Source organism: Dicentrarchus labrax, unplaced genomic scaffold (genome assembly GCF_905237075.1).
Source record: "Dicentrarchus labrax unplaced genomic scaffold, dlabrax2021, whole genome shotgun sequence".
In the NCBI taxonomy this organism is placed as follows: Eukaryota; Metazoa; Chordata; class Actinopteri; family Moronidae; genus Dicentrarchus; species Dicentrarchus labrax.
The window spans coordinates 7028770-7052897 of NW_026136708.1; the positions used below are offsets into that span (position 1 = coordinate 7028770).

Consider the following 24128-nt stretch of genomic DNA (forward strand, 5'->3'; position numbering starts at 1 on the left):
GATGGCTATAGTAAAGTTTTTTTTCCCTCCTCAGTTGTTTTTATATGGCCCATTAAAATGAGCTGATGCTAGCATTCTGCTACCCAGTGTACCCTCTCAGGAATATTCTGCCTCACTTTTTATTTCACATGGGGAGGCTGAGCTGTCTGAGAGGTCAACTTAATTAAAAGCCTGTTGATTGCTAATTAACACAATCAGAACTTTTTTCCAGTAAAACTTTTTTTTTTGGTTAATTAACTTGTTTTATTAGCCTGTCACTGTTTTAGCTGGGCATTTGTTGCCATTGGCCAGCTGCTCAGTCAGCCACACCCATGGCTTAGTTAAAGGGGCACTCCACTGATTTCTTCGTCACAAGGAGTACTACTCAGCCTGTGAAAGCAGTTCACAGTATAATGAATTCTGTGGAGGGAGATTTAAAAAAAATATATATATATCATCAGGGTTATCTTGACTGAGGCATGAGAAAGTGGGCTTGTGTTACAAACTTGAGGGTTGGGGTGTGGCCATCTAGAAGGCAGGGAGTGTCTAATCAAAGATACAATTGAGTTGCATTATGGGAAATGTAGGACCCATTATATTTGGAGCTTGAGGGAACTTTAGGGTTAAAAGTCAGGATATTCTGGCCTCTGCTGCTTCAATTTTGACCACTCCTTTTGAATCTCCCCACATTTTTTAAAATACAAGACTAAATCACTGGTGTACCCCTTTAAAGGCAGAGTAAAGGAAGTGGAATGTAGTTTGCTGCGTGCGTAAGCATATTCCCATACTGTACTGTATGTGCGTGTCTTTGTACTCACTCCTGGGCTCACGCGGTCCATCCACGGTGACCTTTATGGCTCGGTGGTAAGTGGCCACTTGTGGTGGGTTGGTGAATACTGTGATTGTCAGCGTGAAGCTCTTGCCTGTGGTGACATCAAACAACATCAAATGACATACCATCTGCGGAGACAATGACCTGCATTCATAGCTAAACCATCCCCAAGTCACAAGTGTGGTTGTGATCACATAATAGCCAATACAAACTGGGAGAAATCGACTTTAAGAGGATTAACGGCAGACAACATTGGCTCTTTGAGAGGGTCTATTTAGGTTCTTTGGCAAAGCCTAAATGGAAGATTGACTGAAGGAGCCAGTATCTTGTTATCCAGACTCTCTCCCAGTGTAACGCAGTGTGAGTGGGCGAGAGGCATTTTAATAGTCACTTCCTCTCTTGATAATCCCTAGCAGTTGCTGCCTTGGGGTTAAGTGTGTGTGTGTGTGTGTGTGTGTGTGTGTGTTGTGTGTGTATGCTCATATGTGCATCCATGAGGAACGCTATGAATCAGAGTGCCAAAGCCAAGTCAGCAGAAGTACTAACGTCTGAGGTATGCAGACGCATCACGTAACCATGGCTACGCACAGGAAGCAGGAAGTGGGGGGCAGTTCTGCTGCAGCGACTCATCGGAGCAGCTGTCCATTCAGTCGCAACCAACTACCCGAGCGTATCCTCCCTTCTTCTGCTCCACAGTCTAGTTCAGTGTAAACATGCCCTTCTAGGAAGAGACATGATGATTCATGGTGATAGCAGATCACAGGTGCAGCAGGTGTTCCACATACCTGATTTGAGGTACATGTGGGTGAACCAGAGCTTGTGATCGATGATAAAGTGGGACACCTAGTGCGTCACCTCCCTCCTTCCCTGCCATAATCGCTGCTGTCATCCATTACCTGTTATCTAATTCGGGTTTACTGTCGAGGCAATCCCGTACACTACTACACTATTAACTCTAACGATGTTATCACATGTATCGCATTACTCTCTGAATCATCTGTCCTATCCATCCTTGCTGTCATTGTACTGTGGCACCATGTCAGCCCAGTAACTATCAGTCCTCGTCCATCTCTGCTGGCTCCCCCTGCCTCTGTGTGCATGACTTTTAGCTATCTAACATCCTATCAGTTCGCTCTGCTTGTACTTATCTCTGTCATTGCCGGGTATTCATTTCAGACACCTCGTAGTCTGATCTCCCCTGGCTCCTATGTCACTTCCTGTGACTAGATTCTGTGTCACAGCAATGAGACGCACGCAAGGTCTCCATGGCAACAGCTTCACCCACCATGCCTCCTCTGCTCTCTACACTTTGTTGCCCCTCATCCCCCCTGACTGCCTCTGCTTCCGCCCTTTTTGACAGCTACAACAGAGAAGGAAACTGAGAGGGAAAGTCACTGGTGGAGCTGCTGACAGCGCTTATCACCCTCAAACTTAATGTAGGCGACCACTTTCTGTGAGACTTATACAGTCAGAAAGAGTGCAAAACTATTTCCAGTGAGGGTCAGAGAGGGTGAGAGCACTTCCTCAGTTCCAAATCTCAAATCCTAAATAAGATGATTTAGTAACAAGATGGTAAATGATGCAACAAGTCGCTTTGGTGATGCCAAATATTCAGGGAATGCCATTTGACCCAATAGGAGGGCGCCTCTGCCTCGCTGCCTGACAGCCTGAGGATATGTGCAGAGTGATGAGCCATGGGGCTGCAGCACCACCCAACATGCTAATAAGCCTGAACTGAGTGGGGTCATGTCAGGTGAACATGAAGCAAAGGAAAAAGATTAGATATAAGATGTATTGCTTGATATCAGATCAACACTTCATTATCAGCTAATGTTGGACTGACGCTTATCCTATCTTTCTCCGAAGCTTTGTTCCAAAGTAGGAAACAAAGCTTTTCCCACCTGCTTTAAAAGATTTTAAAAAAATGTAAGCAAAGAGAATGGACGCAACATGATTCACCACTCAGACTTTAGGAGACGGGTGGTGGGATTTGAGCCCAGAGTTAGAGATCATTATGTGGTTGCCACGAAGGGAATGTGACCACTAATCCACACCACTGAACCTAATAGCTCCTACTGAGTCGTAGTAGTGCACAATGAATGGATCCCAGAGTGTTTCAGGCCTCACCTCTGCCACTGCGGCCCACGAAACGAAGGTCGTTGAAACGCGCTACTTGGTTCTTCATCACACCTGAGGCATTCCGCAGCTCGGCAGAGTAGTTCTCGTCGTTGCCTGCCATTACTGTGACAACGGTCCCATCAGGTATGTCTCCCAGGGCAACCACCTGTCAGGGGCACAAAGGTCAAAGGGCAGGAATTTAGGAACAACTTGGGGCAAAGTTTTAAGGGAATACACACATTTTACTTCCTCGTTGTGTGACTTGAAATTGTTAAAATATACACTCCATCTCTTCCACCCTCTGATTGTGGTTAAAGAAAATTAGAAAAATAATTATAGCAAAAAAAGTAATAAAGGAATTCCTTCAGTGTGAAAGCCAAAAGCGGAGAGAAATAAAATCTTAGTGTCATTTTCAGTGTCACTGATGAAAGTATTTGTCTAGCTGATGTGACAGACTTGTTTTACATCATACCCCCCTCCTTCAAATCATCAGTTGATAAATGGATTTAATTTCTTCACTTCTCGAATGCAGTCTTTAAAACAAAAGCGTCTAAGCCTCGTGTTATCATTTAGATTCCTGGATGCAGATAAAAGAGCATGAGTAGGCCTACAGAGCAGCAATAATTACAGAGCTGTTGTAATAAGAACAGTTAAATAACACATATATTTTAAAATGTGTCAGATTTGATTTGGAGCCAGGGCTACAGCTACAAATTTCCACTTTGGTGTGTCTTTGATCTGTCCTTTAAATAATATCTGTCAAGTAATTAATAGGGCCTTTCCTGTGAATGATCATGGGAGCAAAGAAATTGTCAAGACTTCAAAAACGCCTTAGGAGGCCTGAAATGTATAAACAATAAGTCTTTACTGTGTGTTAAAATATATATTTCTATATTTGCTTTTCTGCTCATTAAGGTCAATAAAACTCAACATGTGAAGACTAATTACAATAATTTAGTATAATCATTAAAATGTTGCTTACAATAGGCCACAGTGTGGCTGTAACATATGTATACCATGCTGTAATATATTATTCTAATCATTTTAAAAATATTTATATTATTGCCAAATACAGAAAACAGTAAATAATCACCATGGAAACAAAGCTTCGATTGTGGAATTATTTACTGGATGGGAAAGCTTTTTAAATGAGTCACAATTATTATAGTTTATATAGCAATAAATAAAATGCACGTTTTGTTTGTTTAGAAAATGTGAAAAGAAAACAATATGAGCATGTGATTCCTTTCCTCATTTGACATTTAGACACATTTTTACCAAAGCTCTAACATTTTTTTTAATTTTCTTCTGTTTGTAAAGTGACATTAAAAAAAGTGTGTAATAACAACACACAACAAACTGATAAATCTAGGTGATAAAAAAGTAAAATGGGACGAGAGAGTAAATACAACAAAACCCTGCTAAAATCATCATCATCGTCATCGGTCTGAAATTAATTTAAGATCGGGTTTTTAAAGAAAAAAAAAAACATGCACTCACCCTTTTAAAAATTACATTTTCGGTTTGATTTAGTGGTCACAGAGAACACCGAATCACATTGTGGTTTACCCCCCTTTTAATCGAGCAGCACAACACTGAGACGGGACTCACCTTAAAGGCGACAGGGAGCGTCTTGTTGCACCGCCAGTGGGAGGGCAGGACCGAGCACAGAAAGTTGGGGCTGTCGGTCCGGACCAGCTCGGCCGGGTGGTCGGCGATGATCTCGGCCATGCTGCGGTTTTCGTGGGGACGCAGTCTTGGCACCGCCGCCGCTGCGTCCGGCTGCCCGGCTGGAGAGCTCACATCGTTCATCTTCCCTGGGACCGGCTGGAGGCTATTGGACGGCGGACTGAACCTCCGACTGGCGCTGGGATCTACGGGAATTCGCATCACAACAGCGTGGATTATCAAAAAAGGCAGCAAAAGCTCTCCAGCTCGTCTCTTTCTTTCCCTCACACACACTCGGGGAGGGGGGGGAGAAAACTCGGGAGTGTGCGGTGCTGCTCTCTGAACCTCAGCGCGTCTGCCAATGGAAAATGGGACTTTGTGAGCGCACACCGCGTTTCCAAACTCTCTCCACTACAAACTTTAGTGGGCGCCTTCAAACGACATAAAATATACTTCTCCGGGAAGAAAAACAACCCTTGAAAACTTGATGATGTTTTAAATGACAAGCTCTTTTTTTTTTTCAAACTTCTCGGGGGAAGCGTCCATGCGCCATAACGCAGGCGTAGTTGCTCATGTGTGGATATAAATAACATCAAATAAATGTCCGAGCGCGTAATAGGCTATACAATTTCAAAAAAAAAAAAAAAAAAAGCAGGTCTAAAATGGAACAGCCGACCCAGATGCTCAAAAAAGTTTTTTTGTCTGTCTTCCTTTAGTGAAAAGCCAAAGCGCTGCTCCAGGTGCGTCATTGAAGTCTTTGTGCCAAACTGAAAGGCTCTCAGAGAGCCCGCAGGCTATGTACACACACAAAAACGTTTTCAAAATCAAAGGAATAAGCTGTAACAATACTTAACAGAGCTATAACCCCGCGACGCCTGCAAATTGTACATATTTCTCCGTAAAGTCTCTCGGCCGTGCCGCAGGTTTTGTATATAGGGTTAAAAAGCTTGATGAAGTCGGGGGGAAAAAAATCATCGCCCGTGAGGTGAAGGAGGCGGAAAATAGAATCCCGTTTTTGTAGCCGTAAATGTGGTTAGTGTTTGGAGGCCGGGGTTTCCCGTGCTCAGGCTTTTTGTGGTTTATATAGCTCGAGCGCCCAGCAATTATTGCGCTGATGCGACTCCAACACGTGGTGTCTGGAGTCAGATCCATTCCCTCTGCCATAATCTATCACGCCTATATAGACGACCGGACAGGTCTCCGTGTAATGTCTATACCTTCATGAAACACACATGGGGCTACGTTTCACGCCTTTCTCTCTTCCGTCCTCATTCACAGTCAAAAAGGTTCACACACACACACACACACACACACACACACAGCCCTGCCGTACATACCGACATGTTACCGCTCCCCTGGACCATCCGCGCGCTCCTAACTCTGGGGATGGTCATTTCCAGTCGGTAACACGCGTCAGTCAGTCAGTCCGTGTTGTGTTACCAGTGTCCTGACAATACGCGCCTCAGAAGAGCGTTCGGAGAGCCGAGGCCGGGTGAGAAGTGAGTTACACTACATAAGGTAGGAGTGAGTGAGTCACCGGAGAGCGGTGAGTCAGGTAGAGGCAGGAGTAGAGTTTCACTCGGTCGCAGGGGAGAGCTGTTGTGCAGGTGTACAGGTACTCTACTTTACACGGGCTTTAATTTATGTGCATCCACACATGTGGCCGTTTCTTGTGTAAACCGAGAAAAAGTCAATTGTGTAAAATTATATTTCATAATCTGCTGTGTCTCATACAGCTTGTAAAATGGTCATACAGCCACAAATTCATTACATGTAAACCTAAAACAGCGCCAAAAGATCAGCCTATGGGAGACTTCCACAATGCGTAATTACGCACAACAAGTTACTATTCATATCTTAAAATGACAGTGGTGGAATGTACATTTACTCAAGTACTGGACTTAGGTGCATATTTAATATATTTACATGTACTTCACTTGCTAATACTTCTACTCCACTACGTCTCAGAGGGAAATGTTTTTTATTCCACTACATTTATCTGTCAGCTTTAGTTAATTTGTAGATTAAGATTTTACAAACAAAACATGATGAGCTTATAGCTTTTTATAGATGAAACTACCCACCAGTATACAAAGTAGTTCAAAATCACTCTTCCAACTTCAACAGTAAAATACTACTTACACATTAGTTAAATGCTCCTATATAACAAGACATATACTAGTATAATGCTCACAGGGGGCATTTTTATGAATACTTTTACTTTTGATACTGAAATACATTTGGTACTTTTTTATGTAATATTTTCTAATAAGGGACATTTTCACAGAGAGGTATTGCTACTTATACTTAAATAAGGATCTAAATACTTCTTCCACCACTGCAAAATGAATGATACACAAATATTTAACTTGCAAATAAGATATTTTCCAAAGCAAAAACAAACATCACAAATACAAAAACAAATATTTTGATGAAATCTTATTTCATAAAGCACTAATGGCACCTTAACATCCTTACATAATTACAACTCCCCACTGTGAGAGAAAACTCTGTTTGAATAAAAAATAAAATAAAAAACAATTTTATGCTTTTATTTTAGTGCTGAAATGTCTCATATTTTAGTGGATCTGGCTCTGAGGGCAGTTAGTGAGTAGGCCTGCTTCGCCTGCCCCTCCAGTGTCTACTGTAGAGGGCATCATCTACCCTCTGTGAGACTCCATATCTCAGCCGGCTCTCATCAGCCACCCCACCCTCTCCCCTGATTACCCATCAGTCTCCCAGTGAGTCTTTTTTGAGTGCCACATCACACAGCAGCATGTGTATTGCCACTGTGTGTTCCTTTTCCGTTGCTCCCAAACAGGCTTTTATTGCATAGAGTCTTTAAGACAAAGGCCTTTGATACTCCGGGCCTGTTTCAAAATAAAAGGGACTACTGGGAGCTGCTGGGAGCACAGCTGTCAGGTTATTTGGGTCCTGTCACAGCGTTTTGCAGCTTGTTTTTATGCTGTAAAGTGGCATACAGTCTTATACATTTTATAATAAGAGTTCTGTGTTAAGAGAAAAAAGAAGTATTAAAGCTTGAGTACTAAACGTAACTTGAAATAACTTGACTTCTTGTGTTTCATAAGTATGTATGTATGTTGGTGTGCACATGCAGACATGTCTGTTGTGTGTGTGTGAGGATGTGGGAGGGATATATATAAAGTCTGAAAGCACTGACACGCATCTGGCACCTCGTCATGTGGACGGGGAGGAGGAGAAAAAAAAGAGTGATTGAGTTACACTTCCCCTCTGAGTGCCCCAAACACCAGAAATATGGTTCACATTGTCCAACATTCTCAAAGATCAACTAACAATTCATGGATGGATAAATGTGAATAGTAGTAATTAAATCTGTAATAGTGATAAACATGGCCTTGCAGGAACCGTGGAGCCGGTTATTCCAACAGAGTTAAGTTTCAGCTCTGATAATATCACTTTTTCACCGCTGAATACATTTGGGGTAATGTGGAAAACATCCTTAATGTTAGTAGTGGAATTTAATTTAGGAAATGTTAGGGATGAAATAATAACAACCCTTGAGTCAATTTCATGCCATCAATTTAATCAGCCTAATTATTTTTAATGCATATGTGTTTGAACTGGAATTTTATTCTGGAACTGTTTCATTTTTTTTGTATGGTTGATTCATAAAAGAAACATCAATGAGTACATTATATACATTTCACAACCTGATTTTATCAAGACAATCAACTTACATTCACATTTTAGGCCAACTAATCAGTCTTAAATTAGAATTTTCTGCACTCTGTTATTGTCCCATCACAGGCAGCGGCAGGAAGAGCCTGATCTTCAGGCCACAAAGGCCTCACACACCCCCCCGCCCCGGTATAGTCGTGACTTAAACCCTGACAAGCTCGGCTCATCAAAGAGTGTTTGTCCCATCTGACTCCGCTTTGCCTCTCCGCTGTACGTCCAGCATCTGTCTTCCAGCTCCCTACAGGATACAGCCCCGCATTCATACAGTAAGGCCTGCTGCCTTGGCTCTCTGTCAGTCAGAGGTAGGGCAACCTCTGAGTTTAAAATCCGTCGTTTGAAGTCCCGGAGATGTGAAGGAGACACCAGAGAAGGCGTTAATGTGCCAGAATACGCTGTTCAATCAAAAAATACCACTTCCCTGCTTCAGTGTCCTGGATTAAACCCAGCCAAAAAATCTACTTTTGATTAAATGTGAATGCTGGAACGTTGACGCAGTATTGCACTTTTCGGATATCTGGCCTATCCCGCCTAGTATTAACAGACTTTATATTATGTAGTAATGAATCTAGCATAAAGCTGTTCGTTCAGTGCGGCTGCTGCTCGCCTGGTGCACAGCTGGATCGTCTCTCTCGGCTCTGGTATTATTCATCTACTGTGTTACACTGGCTTGGAGTCATTGCACAGTAGGAGAAGTCACTAACAGTGAAGAACCACAGTGTACCACATTGAGCAGGATGTGCGTTTTATGATTTATGGTAATATTGTATTTCTGCCGCTCAGTTTCAATTATTTGTTTTCAATAAAAATCAAACTCAGCTGACGCTCTCTGACTAATTTTCCTGTCGAGATATCAAGCGTATAATAAAACTTTCTGTTCTCATTCCCACTTGGAATGACAAAGACTGTGTGAACCGCTAATATGTACACACACACACGCTGTCTATAATGTTGACAGCAAACCAACCACGCAGAATCTCTCTTCTCTTTTTATAACTGCGCGTCTGTCAGCTTCTTTACATCTCTCTTTCGTTTGACATGCACAGAGACACAAACAAACAGACACTTAGAGGCCAATGCGTCCTCACTATTAACACCATTAGGAAAGCTGAGGGGACAGAACTGATGCTAAAAAGTACATCAAGAGTCGAGCAGAACATGCTTGGCTGTATGGGTTCACGCACTTTTCTAATCGCCTCCGTCACAAAGAAAAATAATAAAAACACAAGAGAGCAACCTTCTTTTCACGAGCACATACTCTCGTCATTCAAGAGGAAAAGTACAGCCACTGAAGACTCAGGATTAAGGCTACATTTCACAGTGGTGCGTTTTTCAAGACACTTAATTATAGCTTTCTAGAGGAGCGCTGTGACGAGGCCCAGGCCTTTTCAGCTCTAACGGGTTGTTTCCATGTTTGGCGGGCCACCAGCCAACCGGCACTGCCAGCTAACCAATCAGCGAGCCCACCAAGGCTCGGCAGTAAAGCGGCCAAAGATCCAGTCTACTAGCCAATCAACCAAACCAACCAGAGGAGCAGAAACGCGGCCACAAAACTAGCCTGCCGGTCAGTTAGTTGGACTTGGGCTGGTAGCCGGCCAACGGGGCAGTCAGTTAGTGAACCAGCTAGCCAGCAGAGGAGGATGATGACGGGCAGAAACTTTACTCCTCGTGACCTCATCCACACAACCTCACGACTCACATCCACGCACTGATCCCAGATCATGGCTAAGCCCTTAATGACTGTTTGTCACCGAGCCCGTGACATCACTGTGAACTGTTAGAGGACGAGGACGGCACGTTCTGCGGTGTGTGTTTGTGTGTGTGTGTGCGTGCGTGTTCCCGAGCAAAACCATTTTTGTGTGAGTGTAATCCAAGTTTTGTATTAGACTTTGAGGTGGCTGGAGCGGCCGTGCCTATAGAGTTTAATGTATTTATTTCTCGGTGAGAAAGTTAGATGCCGACAGGGTTTGTCTGATATTTCACTCTGTTCTCGAAATGGCAGAGAGCAGCATGGAAAGAGATGGAGACATGGAGGGGGCAGCTGCTCACTGCTTGTGGCAGGAGGGTAGAGAAAGAGGGAGTAAGGGAGGGGAGTATAAAGACAATTTCCTCTCTGCTCTTATTGCTCTGACTGTCTGCCGCCTACCGCCTTCATGGAGGTCCCTAATTGAGATCACTTGTACTTAAAAATAGGAACAAAAAAAGGAACTTCTGTGGGCTGGGAGATGGAGAGGAGAAAATAAAGCGGTAATATGTGACGAAGGCTGCCATTAAAGAGTCCCAATGATAGATCTAAGCGACTGGGGCACAGAGCTGAGAACTCTTTCTCTGTCTGCCAGGGAACCTTCAGATGTTGACGTGTCACACACCACCTGCTGTCACAGCGCTAGAACTGTGCAAGTGTAAGAGTGTATTTGTAGGTTTTCTATGCATGCGTGGGTGGGTGTGTGGCCCTTTGATGGGGTAGGGTGACAGTGCCCGGGGCTGAGGCCAGAAACATGGCAAAAAAAGGGGGAGTTTTTCCACTTTTGTATGTGAGTGTGTGTGTTACAGTTTGTCTTTACATAGCTGCAACAAAATATCTTTACAGTCATCAGGCATATTTGGCAGCCCCACTATATGGAGCCTTTGTGTCATTAGCTATGCTATTATTAGTCTTTCACTTTAATTCAGCCGTTCCACCAATCAAACCCTCCCTCGAGCTGCCTTTCCCAGACTCAGTCTCAGAGTGTCCCTAAGGCGTGCTGCTTTCCCCTTCAAACCATCTATCACTCAATCAGGTCTGATCGTGCTATTAATCAAACAATGAGCCCCCCTCCTCGGAGACCAGTTTGAAGGATTGGCTTGAAGGAAACGCAGTGTATCCAGGAGTGGTACCGGACCACGGCTGGGAACAGGAACCCTGTAAAGAGCGTTTTTCTTGGACCGAGACCCTCTGTAGGTGCTAAAGACAATACAGACACTCGGGCTAGGCCAACATTCCACTTTACACTTTCCCCTTCCTCTGTGTATTTCACTGGTCTACTTCCCCTCTGCAAACTAGCCGGCTAGTATCAAAATATTTATAGTACATCTGCAAGACATGCTGTTCTCATGTATCCAGGACCGTTTAGCCCTGTGTTCATTATGCGAGGTAAAACTAATACCAGATTTATAGGGGGAGATTTCTCTCTGTTCTCCCTGTCCGTGTAGTAGGATTGAGGATGATTTATGTGAGGTAAGGAGGCTCGGGTGAGATACATAGAGTGACTACACGGCGAAAGGCAAACAGGCAGCGGCCCAGACTAGCACTCGCAGGGGGGCTATCGGCTATCACTCGCCCGTTTCCACCGTTCCCGTTCCGAGACTTGAGAAAGGTAAGACAGGATGGGCAGGAGGGCTGGAGGCGGGGAGGGAAAGGAAGGAGACAGGAGGTAAGGATGTATATGCATGGAGGCAGGGTGGAGGAATGTCCAGGTGCACTGGGTCCAAATTAATGTAAGGAGCTGTAGAGGAGGGCCAGATGGAGGGGGGGAAAAAGTCTGTTATGGATGCTCAATTGCACACAGACATAAACATAGACGCTGTAAACCCATGCCTTGAAATGTACCATATACATTTTTTGTCTTGGAGCATTTAAATGTATTAAATATACTATCTGTTTTGCTTGGCCATCTTTACACACCGGGCACCGTGAATTTTACTGACAGTAAGTGAGACCATATCGGAAACCTTAACATGAAGCCCTGGCACTGCTCTGCTACTTAATTTCTAGGGGGGTAATCAAAGTCAAAACTGTCAGTCAGTCAGTCAGTAAGTATATCGAGCGCTGAGACAACAGCCAATCAGATAAACAGGAAACGAAAACCCAGTACCAGGCAGGAACCTCATGCAGCCACAGCACTGGGAGTGCATCGAGCAACGGCACTCAACTTCCGAGGGTTTGGATCTTGCTCTCCTTTTCTTTTTCCTGATGTCTTCCTGATCACGGTCCAGCTCGGAGATGCTCCAAATAACTGAGCCTGAACTCCGCAACCTGGAGCCCTACATACTAGATCCAGTTGCAAACCACTTCGACATCAAAATGGAAGCCTGCAATTTTGAAAATTTCGAGAGGCCTTACATGTAGCATCTTTTGCTCTGTGTGCTGAACGAGTTAACAAATTAAGTTGAGAGTGTCACCGCTGATGCAGCGATGAGCCTTTGCCGAAAAACCTTAGCCTGTAATTACAGTGAGCCTATTAGGCTACTGGTCAGAAATGACTCACAACAAGGTGGGGGTGTAGAGGGGGAGAAAAGGGAGGGTGGATGGAGTTCACTTTCATAGCTTCCAGCCGGAGATGTCCTCAAACAAAATCAGTTCCAGTCATCTTTGGAAAAGAGGGTTCAAAGAAAAAAAACATCATGAAAGTTCGGGGAAAACATGATTTCACAGAAGATAAATGACTATTGTCTGATTATGTGACCCATGACCCTGTATTTTCCACACGCACTTAGAACTTGACGGTTATTCCAGGACAAGGCCTTTTCATGTCGTGTCTGCTCTGCCCCTAGCTGAGACTCCAATGACGCCAGCTTTATAGCGCCTAAATCGCATCCCGAACAGGGAGACTCATCGACTGCTGGGTCCCACAGGGAACATCAATTACGTTGTGAAATGCTGTCCTTCAAACACAATCTATTCTGTGGTGTTGCATTATAGCAAAGCTGAGAATTTGAACGTCACACACATATAAAAATCCCTCTCTGGCAACAGGGTTGTTGGGATGTGGTCTCGGGCTGACAATTAAATTGTCCGCTTGGAATATGCTGTCACTCTGGAAGCATGAGATTTATGGAGAATAATTTTGCGAGAACTGATCATCTTAAAGGTTTTAACTGGATTTTATGGCGTCATAGATCACTCTGATATGTTCTTGTGTCCTCCAGAGACTGAAAACTGTCCCCAGTAGTTGCAGAACTCATTTACAGACAATTAAAGAAGCTCTGAAAATCCAACCTCCCTAACTGAAGTATTAAAAGTTTTCCACCAAACTAGGGCAACTTTCCTGCAAAAGGGGCAAGTAGTTGACGCTTTACAGACCACAAAGCATTATCACATAGCTCTCTGAAGCATCTGTCAAGCAGCTTCAACCAGTAAAGAAAACGTTAAAGTCATAATACAGGTCTACAGGGTTAAAAGCTGTAAACATTTAACCAGTGTTTACATTGAAAGAGATTCTTTTTCATCAGTAATTGCCTCACACTGTGAGCCTGATGATTGGGTAATATTTATGATAGGCCCTTAGGGCCTGCTTCCCTCTCAGTCTCTCTTATGTCTATAAAATCTTTTACCCTTGGCTCAACTGTAGCGCAGACAATTGTATATGTGCTTTTAACGTGTGCCTCTATAGTGCCTTTAATGTGCACAGGCCATGTGCTTATGTGCGCATATGCATGTGATGTGGGTGTGTATATACAGTATGTGTGTGTGTGTGTGTGTGTGTGTGTGGTGTGTGTGTGTAGCAGTAAAGGGGCTGGCTCTGAGACTTTGGTTAACCGGACTATAATTTGGAGGCCCAGTGAAGACTCCCAGCAGCCTCTCACTGTTTGTTTACCAGAGAGACCAACTCTACTGTTTCTGCTGCATCTGCACGGTCCTGCAGGAAAAGGGCGTGTATCTGTCTAGCTATGTGTGTGTGTAGGTGTATTCATGTGTGTGATTTAGTATTCGTGTGAAAGTGACATTTTGTAGAATAGGCACAGATAAAATTGTCTGTGGGCATTGTAAAAAAAACCAAACATTTAAGCTATATATTTCCTTAAATTAACACATTTTCTGACGTAGTTCTTTTCTAAAGAATCAGTGCTTCCAATCAAACTACAGAATGCCTCATTGCCTTATTTTTCCTAAACATCTTTAAGCTACAGTAAATCAAGACCACAATACACATACACCACCCTTTCTTTCCTGAAATGGTAGCTTTGTCATAAATAAGAAAAAAAAAGAACCCAACTTCACAAAAAACACCCTCACATTAAAAAGTGTTTGTCAGCAAAAAATGACTGCTATTTTTGTTTGTGCCGAGAGTAATTCTCCCGAGACTGAACTGCTTGCTTTCTGTCCCAATTGGGCTTTTTGTTTTTTCACCAATCCTCCTCCCAAGCAGGAATAAAAAGAAAACAATGCAATTCAAAAGACCGGAGCTCCTAGCCTGTCATTTAGCAGTAACTTTGAATTGTCTTTGCTCTGCGTGAGCTGTTTTCTTTCACACACACACACACACACACACACACACACAGAGAAAGAATTGTTGCAGCATCCTAAAATTCCATCACGAGAGAGGAAGAAAGACAAGAGGAGGAGAGGAACTTTCAAAATATCACTCTAATAAAATATTCCTGCTCCTCTGGGATCCTCCTTTGCTCATTCAGCATCAGGAGAAGTGAAGTGGAAAAGGCCTGTTATTGGTCTCCGTCCAAAAAGGAGAAAGAGAGAAAAGAGAGAGAGACCTATTTCCTTTGGGGAAAGACAGAAAATAGAATGAACAGTTGACGGAAAACTTTTAACTGCGACAACAAAATGAACTACAGACGACTGTAAGAGGGCATCTGTCTGGGTGAGTGACAGGATTCAACTCCAGACTGGAAGCCTGCTCCAGTGAGGATCAGACAGTATGTATGTATATAGCCTTTCATCAGCTAGCGCTGCTTGTCAGAGCAATATGATTGGTTTGAATATGTGTAAACTGGAACAGCTCAGGGATCAACATAAAACACAGCAGCTACAAGTTCTCAAAAGACGCCAGCCTCAGTCACAGGAAGGAGCTTTGAAACAACCTGAAATGTAACGTAGGGGATTTTGCAGTTTTGTAACATTGCTGTACAAGCAGAAATCGCTCAAAACTTTTCTTTTTTTTCACAGCAAGAGTCACAGAGGCTGCTGAAAATGTTCAGCAAAGTTGTAGACAGAAAACCTAACAGGTTTTAACACTTTATTTTTACCCCCCCTAACACTTAATGAACGATTTATAACACTACAATGCAGTTAAACCTTTTTAAGTGTCTTTTAATTTGTTTGTCAACAACTATGACTTTATCATTTACCAGTACAACAGAAAAGAATACCTATTCTCGTTATCGTTATAAGTATTAACTAGCTAGAAATGAACTCCGCCTCCCGATCACTCTGTTTTAGTGAGACTTCAGAGCCGGATTGTGCGAACCCCATTACACCTGCACTCGGTCCACCAGTGAAGGCCATGAGACGCGGGTGAAAGCCCAAGGAGAAATCTGGCAAGTGAACCTCAAATTAAGATTTTTCAAACTCAATGATAAACCGTTGGTTAACACACTGCAATCATATGTCATTAAATACAATAACAGCTAAGTTGTCATCATTCATTAACTCTTAATACATCAGTTGCAGATGCTTCATAGGAGGAATAATTGATCACAAATACATTAATAAGTGCTTATATCGCTAATACGATATGCTAATATCTGCTTACAACTACACTCTAGTGTTATAAATCTGTTTTTATTCTCCTTCTCAATGCTAAATAGGAAGGTTACAGTAAAGTGTTCACGTAAACTCGTCTTTTAACGTTCTTAATCCCAATTATCAGCATGCTTGTTTCACCCTCTTTCTCTCTCTCTCTCTCTCTCTCTCTCTCTCTCTGGAGGGCACTTTACAAATGAGCGCTACCATTTCTAGCTTCCCTCTCCTCCCCAGGGACCTGTCAATATCAGCTGCACACACTATTCAAAGTTCAAAGACTAGCATCCCACTACACACACCTACGCACACTCTCCTGGCCCCTTTTGTGTCTCTAGGGCATATTTAATTTCAGTGTCTGTGCACACATTTGAATACGTCTCCATGCGTGTGTGTGCCACAGGTGGTACGGTGCTGGTGACTCTGTTCTGATTATTGCGGTGACCAAAGCATTGCCGCCCCGTCACATTTGTCATCACCCTTTTCCTGAAAGCGTGGGTGGGAGGGGAAGGATGGAGGGAGGACATAAGGGGAAGGAGAAGGCGGAAGGAAAGGAAAGAGGAGAAGAGGAGGGCAGATGATGGTAAATGTCCACCCCCACTGTGCCATATGGGAGGTGGTTAGAAAGAGTCAGTCTGGTGTTGCTCTTACTGGATGCCTCATGAGCGCAAACCGATCCTTCCCTTTGTATCACATCTCTGTCTCACTTACTCTTTTCTCCTTTTCTTCCTTTTAACGTTTCTTTCTCACTCTCAAATTTTCTCATATTTTATCCCTTACTCTCACATGAAAGAGCACGGAACCTCTCTCTTCCGCACACACTCGTAGGCCCTCGGAGTTGTAAGACCCCCATAAAAGGCTTGTGTGGGCGTTGCCGAGTGGGTGGGCACTTTGATTTTCAGGTGTATTTGATCTGTTGTGTTCACACCTCGGCGCTGGCAAGGGGCCCACTGTGTGGGCAGGTAATTTGAGCAAATTAGGAGATGGGGCCTGTGTGTTATTAATGACACCCCATACCCTCCACTGCACGTCCACCTATTGTTCCCTCTTCTGCACACACCTTTCTTTTCTTCCGCTCCGAGTGCCCCGGTCCCATCTGTGTCTCCTGTTCAACGCCCACCCTCAGCCCACTCCGAATGTGTAGTGTGCAGCGTATGGAATGCGTGCACACACACAGACGCTGCACGTGGGAGGGGGGCGGCAAGGAGGGGGGTGGGGGGATTGGTTCCAGGTGCCAGTTTGAGTTAGAGCATTAATCAAGCAGACAGATCTTCCTGTCACAGACACCTTTAGAACGTGCACACACACACACACACACACCCAATACTGAACATGTACACACTCTTTACAGTGCTATGCTTGTACAGTATGTACTACAAGCCTTTATTCTGTGACACTGCTACACACCAAACTCTTATTTAAAAATTCTACATTTCTAAGTCTTTTATTAAATGTGTGCTGAGCGATAAACAATTACGACTTGTGAGAAAGTGAGCGCTGATACCGACGTCTGGAGACACGTTGTAACAAGGTGTACTTATCCCCTCAGACAGCTCCACTGACCTGCTGCCAAGCTATTGATCACAGTCAGGGCTCTAACTCTTTGATGCTCCTTTACCCATCTCATTTCACCCTTTCCTTTCAAACCGAGCAATATCCTACCCTTCTGTGTTTGCACTCTGGCAATCGACAGTATGTGTTACCTCGCATAAATAATTAGAATTGCTTAAAAAATATGGCTAACACGTCCAACCCATGCTGCTCTTTTCCTGACCTGCTGGTAAGTAGGTTTATATATTTGGGATTTTGGCCTGAGTCAGAGGGGATACCACATTCCTTTAAGATTAAACTAACAAGGGGAAAAACCTGCCCTTTTCTCTGGCGTGGGGCAGAACAGGTAAGGCCTTGTGTAGGTGCTGTGGCCACGCTCTCACTCACATCGTTACAGGCTGAACCCAAACATCCAGGAGGCTCGACACTCCATATTTCCACCTTATAGAAACACTGAGCGTGGAAGCGAAGCCGCCTCGGCCGTTTCACGGGACAGCGAGGGGAACGCTAAACAATGCTGTTCAGGTTTCCTGTGGTTTGCTGCATCAGCTCTGCTTACAGCCATCTTTGGACTTAAGTAACTAAAATAAAACATGAATGCTTAAATGGAAGAGTGAAAAGAGAGGACGTGAAACAGAAGAGTGAGCGGAGTGAAAGAGGTATATGAATCTGGGTTATAATACTGGTGTTCTGTTTCATTAGGGTGAACCGGTTCCAAGATAGACCAATTTTCAAAGTGTTAGGTAGTTACTTCCTCTCTGAGGGCTTATATCGGATAACGGTAATTCGCCCAGCATGATGCAATTGAAATGGATGAAGGGCTGCAGGATCTTGTTAAGTGTGAAAATAGCACAGTGCTGCATTAAAAGCTTCACTGGCTAACGCAATGGCATTAAGCTACCTGGTAATTATGGTGCATGCAAAAATCATAGCTATGCGTACTGTGGCATGAGTTTGCAGAGCTATCCAAAAAACACATACCAATTTGGCATGCATCTAGAGTAAACACAGCACAGATCTTGAACATTTGCATTGATTTATGACGGGGGAAAAAACAGAGATGTTCGCACTCATAGTGTTAAACAAATAGGCTTTATCGCTCCTTTGAGAAAACTGTTTTTGAGCCTATTATCAACACCTTAAATAGGCAGAAACCTACAGTACGCACAGTCAGTTGGCAGGTTGCTTTATCATAATAGTGTAATTAGCCCCCTAGCTACTGAATGTGGGGATAAATGAAGGGATAACACACACAGTGCCTTGTGAGTATTTGCACTGAACTCTCCGTTTGTTGTTGCAGTCTCCGTATTACAGGAGTGGATGTAATCTCACTCTGCCGTAAGACTCCTTTTCTCCCATGTTTCAGCAACTACTCACTGCTTCATTTGTAAGGAGGAGAAGCAGACATTGTCTCTGTAGTTCAGAGTTGCTCTGGACGAGGCAACAAAGCAGGGCAGTTGACACTACAGATAAAAAAATGCCTCAATCAGGGACTCTCTGGTTTTGTCTCAATTTCATTGATTGAATTTGTATTTTTTTTATCCCTATTTCAGATACAATGATTTAAAGTAAGCGTTATGAGCGGGCAAATACCTTGACAACCTTTTCTCGCCAACTTTCACATCCACAGTGGGAAAGACGTATATCAGGCCATTCAAATCATAGGTTATAGTGTTCCCATGACACTCTCATTTAGACCTTAATAACTGCCTACAGCCTATTTAGGCCCATAATCAACCCACCATTTACTGTTGGTACATATGCGTGAAAATACAGACCAATTAATCTATCTTTGATTAAACACTGATCACATTAACACACTGCACCTCCTTGATTACCCTCAGGAATTATGTAGACTAATGTGAACCTCCAGCACTAATAAGTCCTAATAGCTGCCGCGGCGCACAAACACACACAGCACCATTTTACTCCATCAATATGACCCTGCTGGGATTAAATAACATGTTTGCCTCAGAGGTACAATTAAGCATTGCTAAATAGAGTTCCTTTGAGCCTGGAGCTAAGGGAAGAGTCTCCTCAGCACAGTAGCAGCCAGTGAAGCGCTCAGATTTTTCCCCCTGGCTTTTTCAAATTACCTATTGATGAGTGGGCTTCACGTCTCTCCCTGGCTGGGGGGGAATGTCTGGTTCACTTTTAAGATGTCTCCAAGAAGCAGGCCTGTGGTTAGATCTAAGGCAACACTTATGCAACAGAAGCTGCCTTTCTCAAATACATATACGGTTTCCCTGCAAATTATCGGAGATTTTCTTTAGGGAAAGTTTTCCGCCCAGAGTCTTCAGATATTTACCCACATCACCCTGCTTTTCTTTTGATCGTGTTGATTTGGGTCCGTCTGTGTAAGCATTTTTTTCCCCTTTCTATACTGCGACTGCACAACTTTACTCAACAATAATTGCTCCCATGACTTAATTGTCTATATGTAATTAAGTTTGTAATAGAGAAAATAGGCAGTTAAATGTTCCCCAGAGAGTCATGGTGGTTGAGTGGGTGCCACACATGTTGAAGATTATTCTGCCCTCCCCATCTGATCTGCCAGTCTGAGGAGTTATAAAAAATGTATTTGAGGCAATTAAATGAGAATTGCTTGATGTAAATGCCAAGACAAATTTTAATGAGTCCCCTTTTCTCAATTTGGAATATTTGCCCACTCCCTCAAGTCGGCTCAATTTATCGCTGGGAATGTACGCTCAGTCCTAAATTAAAAATGTCCTTAAATACAAATCGACAGGCGGGATGGAGTAATGTGGCTTTCTAACTAACAAAACAATATTTTGTAACTTGTGTTCCCAGCAAACTGGCTGACGCTGGACAAAATGATCCAGGAGAAACATAGGAGCAAGAAGAACTCGCAGAAAATATATAAAATCAACAAAAGGCAAGACTCAGGCTCAGTCACATTGTGTTCTTTGTCAAAATGGTTTGTAGTAATGTTTGTTTAAAACATATGTATTAAAATCTAAAATCTATGTAACACATTTTATATTCAATTTCACCCAGCCTAATGAATACTCAAACTCAATGTCATCCAGATCCTATTTTTGTCTGACTGAAAGAAAAATGTTTACAACGTCAATACTACATTTAGTCAGCTCTGATACAGTACAGTACCCTACATTTATTTATTTAAAATCATAAATACAACAGAAAGCGCTGGTGGTCTTGCAAAATCACATTGCGCTGTCAAGGGGACTTTTTGTGGTTATACTGACAGATTTACTACCCAGATGTTCATAAACAGGGGCAACATCAATGAGCCGCAGCACAGCATCTATCCACTGCACTTACTATACGAGAATTGATCAGTGATTATCTTTCCACCGAGTCTCTCCACCTGAACATCTGTACACATCTGCTCCTCTCTTCCTCTACTACAGCATGCTTTCAATTTCCTGCAGCGCTGCTCCTCTCCGCTTGCTCTCCCGCGCTCCGACCCCAGAGACACACCGAGAGGTCAGGGGTTAACATGGTAATAGGTGGTGGTGATTGGTAGAAGACGCTCACTCTCTCCTGGCTTTCAGAGTACATTAGGAGCCACCCTGCTTCTGTGTGTGGAGCAGGAGCCCAGAACAGCTGTGTCTGACCACGGAGCGACTTCTTAAAAACATCTTTTAAACATTTGATTTGGACAGAGAAGCGGAGGCTATGGACCGGAGCGGAGAGGGGGGGGCTGGGGTTATTAAACTGAGCCTGTCTATTTCTTGAGTCGCACAGGAATGGAAATGTTTGTTTAAATTTGAAAATTCATCTGGTAAACCTAAAACATCATTTATTTTGTTGATTAAATTAGATTGTGTAAAGAAGCTGTCACAATAGGATACAGCAAACCCAAAACAGAGGCCGCAAACTGGAGTATGCAAGTTGGCCTTCACAGGTCATTGAAAATCATAAAGATGACACTGCTACTGTTCACAGGTCTTGGATTTTTGTGGTCTTATTTCCTATAGTTTCACTTTGGGATCCAAGCGGGATGTTGAATTTGTGATGAATATGAAGAAAAACATTTTATTGAAAACGGTGATTGTGCTATTCTTTGAAAATATAAATATTTTTTATGGGAAGAAAGCACCAATCAAGAGTTTATTATACAAAAACAAAAAATCATACTTGATATTTTTAGTAATTTGTGGAGAAGCAATAAGCCAGAGTCAATTGATTGTTTTAAGCTCAGATGAATTATTCCAGCACTTAAATTACTGAACTTCTATTATGGAAGTCGACATGGAGTGACTTCTTGTTCAAAGTGGATTTATGTCTGTCGATTAAACGCTCCCTGGAGCCTGCAGAAATCGACACTGATTAATTAATGACAGCAGCACGACTGAACAATTTCAGGAAGCGATTACAGACCTTTCTTGGCAAACTAATCAATACTTCTTCCCTACGCACAACAGAGACACCCAATACACACAATCCAGTAATCCCCACATCTTGTTTCAATGCTCGTCTGTAAACTCTCTTGTGCAGCGTCTGTTTACGTTTGTCAAAAATATCACCCATGCTTTTGTTTTTGGTTCCGCAATGGCATCGCTTTGTAAATCTGAGGGTATGTTGCACAAACATGTCATCTCCCTCTTTCAGAAATATTTATAAACATCACGTAGAGTAAATACTGGAATCTCTAAATGCAGAGAGGGTTTTTTGGGTTTTTTTGTATTTGCGCACCACAAAAAGCCTTGATGATAGTTGGGTCTTTCCTCCACCACAAAAGCTTGGACCTTGATAGCAAGGTCCTCAATGACCTCAGCTGATCCCCTCCACTCATCTGGACCCAAATCCTTCAATCATTTCCAAGTAACTTACCCCCTTTTACCCAAACCCCCTTAATTCCTCCATCCAAACCTCAACACCTGACCCCGAGTCCTCCCCGCGACCCAAGCCCCTAACCCAACACCAGACACAACAGCAACCGGCGAAGCGGTACTTACCCCAGAAGAAGTTTTGTTGACATGGTGTCACTGTGCTGAAAAGGCTGTTAGATGCCATAGCTGCCTCTGGTTGCAGCAAGCCCCACTTTTGTTCCTCTGTGGTTTCCGTGACCCTTGACACGTCCTAAACCAAGAGCACGCAGCGTGTCATGAAGAAAAAAAATGGAAAAGCCATCCACAAGACATGCTTTTATGTATCAACTATTTGGATGACCACAAGTAACAACCAGGTCTGGTTTTATAGAAAAAAAAAATTGCAGAGGCAAATATCGCCTTTGCGGATAGATCAGATGGTGTCGGACTTGCTTGCTTGGCGAGTGTGGTTGGAACGTACTTACTCGCTTAGCGCCGTCCTTGTGACTGGTGCTGGCCCGCGACGATTAACCATTTACACTCCAGGTCGCCCTCAAACACCAACCCCGAGCCGCACGTCTGTGGTTCTGTGGTTGTTTGGGAGGCGAGCAGAGCCCTCACACAACCCAAAAGGCACCAGCTTTAAAACTCGTCTCTTTCCTGCCCTCCATGTGCCGTCACTGGAGAGCCTGGGTCACATGCCCTCTGACGTCATCACGGCACAGCGGTTGAGTGGGACAGCCTACCGTTGTGGCTTTCTTCCCTCTCCTCTCCTCTGTCCCGGACTTTTTTCTCTCTCCTCTCTGGCTCCCCTCCTTCTCCCTCTTACCCGTGGTTCGGCAGCGTTTCCAGGCTCTCTGGGGGATCGGGGTCTGATGCTCCCATGAGTCAGGAGGCTAGGCTTCAGTGGGGGCAGCTTGTTCAACCGCCCCTACCTCCTCAGCATATGGAGAACAGCGCTCTCTCTGCTTTTGCTCCCCCCTTCACTCTTTCATCTCCCTCCCTCTTTCTCTTTCTATGTCTCTCTCGCTCTCTGACTCTGGTGCTCCTTCCCCTCAACTCCTTTAACAGGCTGCTGTGCTGCTCTGTCTGCCTCTGAGCAGGGAGAGCTGAGCTTGGTAAGATTTGAGGGTGTGAGTGAAGAACGAAAGGCTGGCTGGCTGACTGGCTGGCTGGCTGGCTCGCGGTGTGAGACTGGGTGTGTAAGAGAGTGTGTGTATGCATGTGCAACAGAAAGAATGGGGGAGAGAGAGAGAGAGAGAGAGAGAGAGAGAGAGAGAGAGAGAGACAGAAAGGCGGTGAGAGTGTATGTGTGTGTGTATGAACCGAAAGCAGAGGTGGTGTGAAACTGCTTATTTACAGAGGAGTGCGTCTGAAGAGCTGCTTCAGTGTCACTTCTGCAGCCTGAATGACTTCTTTCTCACAGCCTTTTTCTCCCGTTTCACGCTCTTTACTCTGTGTCACACACACTGGCCACGTTATTGTGTTATTACTGTAATAACTGTGTGTGTGTGTGTGTGTGTGTGTGTGTGCATGTGCGCATGCAGAGCGCTGAGCTTTAATTGGCTCTCATAGAAGCGACAGACGGGGGCGATTCCTGTAAGAGGCTGTAAATCATGGCCACCTGTCTTCTCTGTGAAAGAGATGCCTTCTCACAGTCTTGCTAACACTTGGAGACACACACACACACACACACGCACACATACACACACACATACACTGTAACACTGACACCCTGCAAGAATGGCCTGCCAACATGTGTGCAGGGCAGGCAGCTCATGACAATCAACGGTGATTCATCACACGCACAGATTCCCACGCACGCACAGGCAGTACACACCCTCACGCGTCCCGGAGCAGTGTCACGGCTCGTCTTTGATCAGCAATCAGAGGTGTTTGTTTCAGCAGATCAAAAACACAGACGGGGTGTTAGCGCAGAAGAGAAGAACGTGTGGAATGAAGCTGGGAGTTCAGTCAGGTTTGAAAGTGTTCAAGTATCACAGTTGTC

General features: G+C 43.9%; 1 protein-coding gene across 4 annotated transcripts in view; it reads right to left on the minus strand.

Moving 5' to 3' along the window:
- The window catches only part of runx2b (RUNX family transcription factor 2b), a 40335-nt gene extending 17012 nt beyond the window's left edge, over nt 1–23323 (minus strand). The window contains exons 1-5 of one of the 4 annotated variants that reach the window (XM_051408879.1): nt 22606–23323; nt 22268–22391; nt 4541–4803; nt 2939–3095; nt 798–902 (exon numbers count right to left, since the gene is read on the minus strand). In XM_051408879.1, coding sequence (XP_051264839.1) covers nt 798–902; nt 2939–3095; nt 4541–4803; nt 22268–22325 — 583 coding nt within the window. In that variant the 5' untranslated portion in view covers nt 22326–22391; nt 22606–23323. Of the gene's footprint in view, nt 1–797; nt 903–2938; nt 3096–4540; nt 4804–5934; nt 6289–22267; nt 22392–22601 lie in introns of those variants that run through there. The other 3 variants (XM_051408875.1, XM_051408876.1, XM_051408877.1) reach the window with 3 other exon arrangements.
- Between the last annotated feature and the right edge of the window lie 805 nt (nt 23324–24128).